This window comes from Artibeus jamaicensis, unplaced genomic scaffold (assembly GCF_021234435.1).
Source record: "Artibeus jamaicensis isolate MK-2021 breed Jamaican fruit bat unplaced genomic scaffold, CSHL_Jam_final contig_233, whole genome shotgun sequence".
NCBI classification, from domain to species: domain Eukaryota; kingdom Metazoa; phylum Chordata; class Mammalia; order Chiroptera; family Phyllostomidae; genus Artibeus; species Artibeus jamaicensis.
The window spans coordinates 10,466,158-10,474,397 of record NW_026521486.1 but is presented as its reverse complement, the minus strand read 5'-3'; the positions used below and the strand labels follow the sequence as shown (position 1 = coordinate 10,474,397).

At 47.6% G+C, this 8,240-nt stretch overlaps 1 protein-coding gene across 6 annotated transcripts in view; it reads right to left on the bottom strand.

The window, feature by feature from the left end:
* Window positions 1–303: 303 nt before the first annotated feature.
* LARGE1 (LARGE xylosyl- and glucuronyltransferase 1) overlaps window positions 304–8,240 on the bottom strand; it is a 439,612-nt gene continuing 431,675 nt past the window's right edge. For all 6 annotated transcript variants that reach the window (XM_037160113.2, XM_053661541.1, XM_053661539.1 and 3 more), the window contains exons 14-15: window positions 4,177–4,372; window positions 304–1,801 (exon numbers count right to left, since the gene is read on the bottom strand). In XM_037160113.2, the coding sequence (XP_037016008.2) occupies window positions 1,604–1,801; window positions 4,177–4,372 (394 nt within the window). In that variant the 3' untranslated portion in view covers window positions 304–1,603. The remainder of the gene's footprint in view (window positions 1,802–4,176; window positions 4,373–8,240) is intronic.

Below are 8,240 nucleotides of genomic sequence, written 5' to 3'. Positions count from 1 at the left end.
CACGGGGGGGGGGGTTCGCTCTACTGTTGATGCCCGTGATTTTCCCTGTTACCCTGTTACATATCTGGCATAGAAAGCATCTGTGGTGAGACCAAAACGAAATGCAAAATGTGAAAGTGCTTTGAGGGTTAGAGGATAAAGTGAAATCTAACCTCGGGCAAGGAAAAAAAAAACGGTTTAGGTGCCAACGATGAGAAAAATGAAAGGGGAACAGGACGTGTCCAGCTGCTGTTTATCGCTCTTGCTGCCTGCACTGAGGTGTGCCTCGGCGGCTCTCACGAGAGTGGGAGGGCGGCAGGGAAGAAACAGCCCATACTTCCGTTTATTGAATGCAGCGTTTGCCCGTCACATCGCAACTCAATACAAACCGCCCAGAGTAGGGCGTGGACTCGTATTCTCATCAATGTAAACACAACATTAATATCGAAGATTCAAGAAAATGGGTAAGAAGTCCAGTGTCTCCTCAATCTGCGTAACAGTGAAGGTGCTGGTCTACCCTCTGGACAGGCCCAAAGGGGGCCTGAGGTTGTGACCTCGTCCCAGCCGTGGTGAAGTGGGCACAGACATAGAGGAACCCGATGTATTCTTCCCAAAGGTCTCCAAACGGACATGTGAATCTTCAGAACTGGGCTCACATGAAGTATGAAAGTTCTTATAAAGGCCTGAGAGGTTCGTACCTTTCATGTGCACTGAAACAGTCCCTTCAAAGCCCTTTCCCCAGGAATCAGTCATTGCCGATAGAAAATGTGACTGGCTGTAAAACAGTTCATTTTCATCTTTCCGTCTTAGCCCCTGGACTCTGGGGAGCTGGGAATTCAAGGTCATGGGGGCCTTAGCGGTAATCCTGTAGAAGGCTGCCCATGTTTAACCATTGGCCGAAGACTCTTCCTTCTTGCTGGGCCACTGCTGATGGAGGGGTATTGGGTGAGGCAGCTGATTTTCCTTCAGAGCCTTAAAAGATCGAATTTTTCTATTTTGGATTCCCATACTAAAAACAAACAAACAACCCCCCCCAACAAAAACAAATCAAAACAAAACAATAGTGACCTTGAGGATAAAGAACCAACCAACCCCACCATCAGGTCCCACCAGGTACAATGTCCCCATTGGGCTTTTTCAAATGGTTGGTTCTGATCATTGGTTTGCCCTCCCCTTGGGTACTCGGCTAGATTGCAGGGCAAAAAGAAAGTTCCCTCTGAGTGAAGACACAGTTTTGCCTTCATTTCCTGGAATGGCAAGCTCCTAGCACCCCGACTTCCTTTTCCTAGAAAGCAGTGAGACATTCCAAAGACCTGCTGGGTTTTGTGGCTTTGTGGTAGGGTAACCCTATGGCTCCCTCTCCCCCCTCCATGTCCCATTCTCAAAGAGGCCATGTGAACAAGCTCTTTTTCCATATTCTGGGAATGCTAGGTCGTGGGGCAGAGAGGGGCTGGACGGATCCTTGTCCCAGGTCTCTGTGGTGTGGGCAGCCTCGTTGGGCCAAAGAGACAAATGAAAACAAACCAAAAAAGCATTGCTTAACTTTGAGTTTGAAGGCTGGGCCCCAAACAGCAAGTGGCTCTCCCCCTGCAGAATGTCTGTCCCAAGCGGTAGCTTCTTGGTGCTAGCTGTTGTTCTCAGCCGTGAGATATTTGAGGGCGGCAAAGCCATAGCGGCGGGACATGTCCTGCTGAAACTCTTCCTTCAGGGTTTTGAGACAGATGCGGTATTGCTTGTTGGACCGGAACTTGGTGATGTCGAAGCTGGGGGCATGAGGCATGTGGATCATGTAGGCATTAGGAAGCACGATGAATTCATATTCCTGGAAGAAGACAAGAGCAGCTTGAGCACTTGCAAAAGAACCCTCGGTGACGTATGATGAATCCAAGTGCATGACTGAATGGCTAAGGGAATGAATGAAGTGGGCAATGCCATCAACCAGGAGGGCAGTACCATGGACAGCACCACCATGTTGTTTCCATGATGTTGGACAAAGCACTTGGCTTCTCTGAGCCTTGGTTTTCTCACTTATAAAGTGAAAGCAATAATGCTGACCTTGAAAGATGACTAATGATGTGTGCATAGTGCTGGGCAGGGTTCATGGCCCATAAAATGTTCTTGATAAATGTAATCACATACCCATGTAGTTCTAGAACACAGGTGGCAAAAGACCCTCCACCTTGTTTTTACCCAGTGGCAGCACGGAGCTCTTTGCCCCTAGTTAAGAGTAGTTCCATGTATACAGTCCTAAAGTTACATTCGGCCTTTGAAGGTAACCACGGGGCTGATGTGGCCCTCGGTGAAAATGAGTTGACACCCCTGCTCTAGAACAATGCAAGCCACGAGGGGTTCTCTTGCTCAGTTAAATGACGTCTATTTTTGTGATTTCCCATAGGGCTCAATGAGACAGATTCAACAGATTTGTACAAAAGAGGGGCCAGAAAAGGAATTAAAAAAAAAAGGTTCCACTGGCCTGAAGCTCTGGTCTACACATCTTATTACAACTCACCCCACCACATGGCATCCTCTGTGTGACAGAATACACATAGAAACTCAGACCAAAACCAAAAATTTTGTCTCCAAAAAAGCAAAACAGATGACCCAAATCTAGGACATGTAACTCAAAGGAGAACCTGGCACACCTTGACTCGGAATCTACGTTTGCTGATTTTGGACATAATGTCTCATAAACTTGGTCATCTAGCTGCCTAGCCCAGAGCAGAGAGAACTCAGAGAGGGAACATCAGGATGGAGAAATACTAATGGTGAGGAGGAAAACCATGAGAAAAATGCAAGCACTCCCAGAGCTTAGCTGTCTGAGGCATTTCAGGTGGGGACAGAGACATCTACCGATCCACTGGTCCTTATGGGTGTGGACAGACTACCTGTCAGGTGTGTACGCGTTATTTCCTGAAATTGCTGGAAAGTGTGAAGTTATGTTTGGCACATCCTATTGGCAAAGAAAGGAAAACAAGTGAAGAATTTTCAAGAGTTCTGTCAAAATGGCCTAAAACAAACAAATCCCAGATCTCGGCGCTGGAAGATTAACTTTATTTGAACCGGTTCCCCTTACCACATGCTGGATGCATGAATATTGCATTTCTTTCAAGCAGAAGCTGAGGCAGACTAAACATTTCTGTCTGAACAGCGCTGGACCTCTTCCAAGGATAATTGAAAATAGGGATAATATGGAAACTAGGGATAATATGAAAGGTCATGATTTCTGTTGTTAAATACGGACACTATTCTACAACCTTCCATCAGTATCTGTGGTTCTCAGACCCAGATGTTTATGACAAACACCTGGGACTGTTCTCAAACACACTGCAACTGTCGGAAAGTTCTCCAGGTGATTTTTAGGGCACCCAGCACTGAGCATCCATCATTTCCCCCCTGAATTTGGGGCGTTCTTGTTGAGAAATATGTCCATGTGCTCCATGAGGAGGTGCCTCGGAGAACAGGATAGAGAGGACAAGGGGTGGGCTTGAGGGGCCCAGGAATCCCCCCTCCCTTAACCAGCCCACTGCATGATTTTGTAAACAAAGCTTTATTGAACACAACCACACCCATTTGTTTAGTTACTATTACTGGACTACAGGAGCAGAGTTGAGACCCACAATTGACTATATAACCCTTCACAGGAAAAATCTGCGGACCCTGCTCTGGTTTAACCTATTAGAATTCTGCAGGAGATTGCTTTCCAAGTAGGTGCTCAGTAAGTGTTAGATGAATGAATGAAAGGGTTTCGTGAGTAAATATAGCCTAGATACGTCACTCTTAGTAGTGAGCTGGAATAATTAGCTGAATCTTAGCTGCATGCTTTGTGGCATTTATATGGAACTCCCAGAATGCTTTGTGTCAATGACATGACTCATCGGCTGTGATGAATGGTCATCATTTGCTAGTCTTTATCACCGGATTGAGTGAGGATGAGGGAGTGAAATGGTTTCCATGAGACACCCACATTTGCCTGGGCCTTGGCCGGAACCCACCTCTCATCCAAAGATAAAAGAGGAATAGCTTGGGAATCAACAGCCTTGGGGATTAGTAATGCCACACACTCTCACTCTGGGTCCCTGAACACATCTCATTCTCTCTTAGGTCTCTGCTTTCTTATCTCCAAAGGCTCCTTTCAGCACTAAGATCGAGGCTCCCCCTTCCCCACCACTCTGGTCCACAACATTCCACTCCTCTCACCTGCGCGTCCAGTTCCATGATATGAGCCACCTTGTTCCAGCCAAAGCCCACAAACCTCCGGTCATACTCTGGGCAGTCCCGTCTCACAACCACGTATGGCTCGAAATCGGCTTCCCACTCAACCCGGTAAGGCGTGGTGGCGGTCCGCCACTTGGCGAAGTTTGTAGGCGCGTGGCCTTTAGTCCAGACGTGGTACCTGGGGCACATGGAGAGAAGCCATGGAGTGGAAAGAAGAGAGGTGAGCTTTCTAAATGCTGCTGGCTTAGAGGAAGAAGAGACATGTGCTGACATGGTCCCTGTTGTGGGTTGAACCGTGCCGTCCCCAAAAGGTGTGTTCAATACCTAACCCTCATTGATATGGAACGAACTGCAGGTTACCCTCCACTAATGTTATTCTTACCACGGACCCCTGGAAGACAGAGTTCTAAGTGATCCTCAACAACATTACCTTTCTAAAAAGTCTGGACCAGTTCCGTCAAAGGAGGTGCATGTCAAGACTGCCAGTTCACAAACGGACAATCAGCTCCTTCCTGGCGAGATGTATGGACTAGTCCCAATGTCTCACAACGTGCCTCCTTCCCAGACGGAACTGAGCCCTTGAGGTAGAGCCTGTGAATATGTCACTCCTGTGACTATGTTACTTTATATGGCAAAAGGCATTTTTGTAGAGGCAATTAAGGTGATTAATCAATGAACTTTGAATTAATTGAAGGGAGGTTGCTGGGGTGAGTCTGACCTAATCATATGAACCTTTAGCTGTGGGTCTGGAAGAAAGCAAAGAGCCAGGTGTGAGCTGCCTTTGGGGGTCACGTGGCAAAGAACCAGCAGGGAAAAGGTGGTGACCTCAGTCCTGCAACCTCAAGAAAAGGAGCTCTGTCAACAGCCAGGGAGCCTGGAGAGGGGCCCTGCAGCCTGGCCCACACCTTGGCTTCAGCCAGGTGGGACCCCGAGCACAGCATTCAGCTACTCTGTGTCTGGGCCTCTGACCCCTAGAGACTGTGCCATAACATGTTTCTATTGTGTTCACCTTTAAAATTTGTGGTAATTTGTTATATGGCAATAGAAAATTAATACAAGCACATAGCAACAACATTAATAAGTTATTCATTAAGCACTTACTATATATTGGTTAATTATAAATGATATTATCTATATCTTTAAATTCTTATAACTTACCCCATGTCGAGTTACAAATATTAAGTGGTGGAGCTGTGATTCAAATATAGGCAGCCTTAACCACTATGATGCGTTACCTCTCTTATATGTCACTGTCAGTCACGCTCTCTGACCTATAGATAGAGCAGGTAGTCAACGACTGCACACTGACTTGAATAAATGAATGAATGCGTGCGTAATCTTAGAACTTTGAGAGTTCCCTAAGACAGGAGCCAGTTAGTGGGGCAGAAACATGCCTCTGGAGGTTACAAAGAGATGGCAGGAGGCTGGGAGTCTAATGAAGCAGCAGTCAGGGCTCGAGAAAAAGGAATTAGGGGAAAAGGACATTCTAGAAAGAAATGCTTCTTAAAATGATAGCAAGACGAAAGGATGGGAATGCAATAACTTAGCTGCAGGGAGAAAGGACCGTGTAGTCCTGGTTCCACCTCCACCTCAGGGAGGACTCTCCACAGCAGCTGAGGGTGCCCTGAGTGTCTGGGGCAGCGAGTGGGGTCCTTCTGGCAGGGAATGCAGCTGCTTCCTCATTTTGCCCATTCACAGGGGGCTGCACTTCCCCCGAGAAACTGTCCTGTGTGCTGAATGGATACTGGCCAAAGGTGAACTTCCAGTAAGTTGTGTTGGTGAGTGAGATGGCTGGGGGCGGGGGTGCGAAGGCAGGGGCTTGAGCCTTCACCTTCCCCTCCACTGATTCTGCAGCCCCCACCAAAACCAGATCTACTCCAATAGAAGAATATGAAAGGTCTGTAATGCCACTTTCGTGGAGTGTGGAAAGGAGGCACGTTGTGAGACATTGGGACTAGTCCACACATCTCGCCAGGAAGGAGCTGATTGTCTGTCTGTGAACCGGCAGTCTTGACATGTATCTCCTTTGACAGAACTGGCCCAGCACAACCAACAGCCATGAATGTGTGTTATGTTGAAGGCCCACACAGGAGACCCGCTGGACCGGGGTCCAAACACCACCCCCACTGCTGAGGAGCTGGGCACCTCATGCAACAAGGCATTTAAAACCAGGCCTTATTTTCCTCTTTGTCAACTGGGGGAAATAATACCTATGTTGTTTAACTGCTGAGGAGCTGAAATGAGAAGACTTTTGTGAAAAGCTTGACACTGGCTGGCATACAGGATGTATTCAAATAAACGCTGGTCCCTAATGGGCAGTTCAGCACAGTGGTTCAAAACGCTAGTTCCAGAGTCGGCCAGTCTGGGTCTGACTTCCAACGCTCAACAGAGGCAGAGGAGTTACTGAATCCCTCTGGACTCAGTTTCCTTCTCTTGGTAAAACAGATACTCCAAATGCCTACTTTGTGGATTGATGACCACAAGTGCGAATCGGCTCATGTAAGGTACTCAGAGCAGTGTGTGCTATGTGGTGATTCCTCAAAAAATGGAGATATTCTCCTTGTTTGCTCCTAGGTATGATGCCGACTCACGGTGGTCTTACTCTTGGTGATGTCAATGTATCAATAATCACCTTATTCACCCTCCATCTCCGGAATCTGAAGTCCTGGACTATGATGAGGCAAAAATGAGGAATAAAGAGAGGGGAAGGGCAGAGACACCAGCTTGGTCAGTCTGTCTGCCTGGTGTGGAGGAGGCAGCTTCCATTAGGTCAGCCAGAAGTGTGCCGAACTGCTGGTCATCACAGAGCACCAGAAGATCACAGTTAACTTGCCACTAAAACAGGCCACAGCCTGAAAATGAAGCCAGTCTCAGGCCGGCAGACACTGGATGCCAGGGCTTATCTGAGACAGTCATCACCAGGCAGCCTCCAAAAAAGGTGATGAGCGAAGTTTCCTGGGTGTGTCTTATGGGGTGCTACTTGGGAGATTTGGGGGTACTCTGCTTTGAGCAGTGGTTCTCAAGCTTCAGTGTGTATCAGAATCGCCTGGATGACTACTGTCTAACAGTCGGATTGCTGGGTTCTCCCCAACCAAGCTCCTGATCCAGAAGGTCTGGGGTTGGGTTTGAGACTGCATTTCTAACCGGTTTCCAGGATGCGGATGCTACTGGTCCAGGGACCACTCTGAGAACCTTGACGCCAGGGGATGGGTAGGGGTGTGGATGATTTCTCGATTGCAGGTGCCACGGGGAATAGGCTTCAGCTGCTAGGAGGCTTAAGAGTTCATCATTTGGTGGGAAGGTGAGAAGCAATTTCTCTGGGGCAAGGTCTGTAATCTAGAACCTGGCTCGGTGGCTTAGAAGCTGGTGGCCAGAGCAGCAATTATGGACACAGCAGGCCAAACCCGGCTGTCATGGCCATGGCCTTGGCCCTGAAATGAGCTCTCAAATCACCTGAGGATGGAGATGAAAGCAGGATATCTTGGAAATTTGCCAGGTTATGGCATCTGTGGGAGATCAGGACTCAGGTTTGGTCTCAGAGTCTCAATTTTGCCTGTAGCTTCAAACACCAACTGGTGAGAACATTCTAGATTTGACTAGCCGTCCAATGGTATTTTGGTTAAGAACATAGGCTATAGGCTTTGCAGTTTTTTAGTCCTGGGCTGAACCCAGGCTCTGCCATGCGTGAACTATGTGACTTTGGACAAATCATTTAGTTTCTCGGGGGCCTCAGTTTATTTGTGAAATGGGGATAATAGCATCTGCCTGATAGGTTTGTTGTGAGGGTTAAATGAGCTGAGCACAGTGCATGGCAAGAGCTCAATAAATGGTAGTTGTTGTCATTTCTTTCTTAAAAGAATAAAGTTTAGTTTGTGGGGATATTAACTCTTTCGAGCCACTTTCCAGAAGTCAGTGTAGGGGAAGAAGGCTGCAGCTGGAACCCTGGCTCCACCAGGAATCCCTCCACGCCTCAGTGCAGTTGTCTGTATAGAAAGTGGAAAAGGGTCATCTCCAAATTGTGGAATGAATACCTGATCTCATAAAGT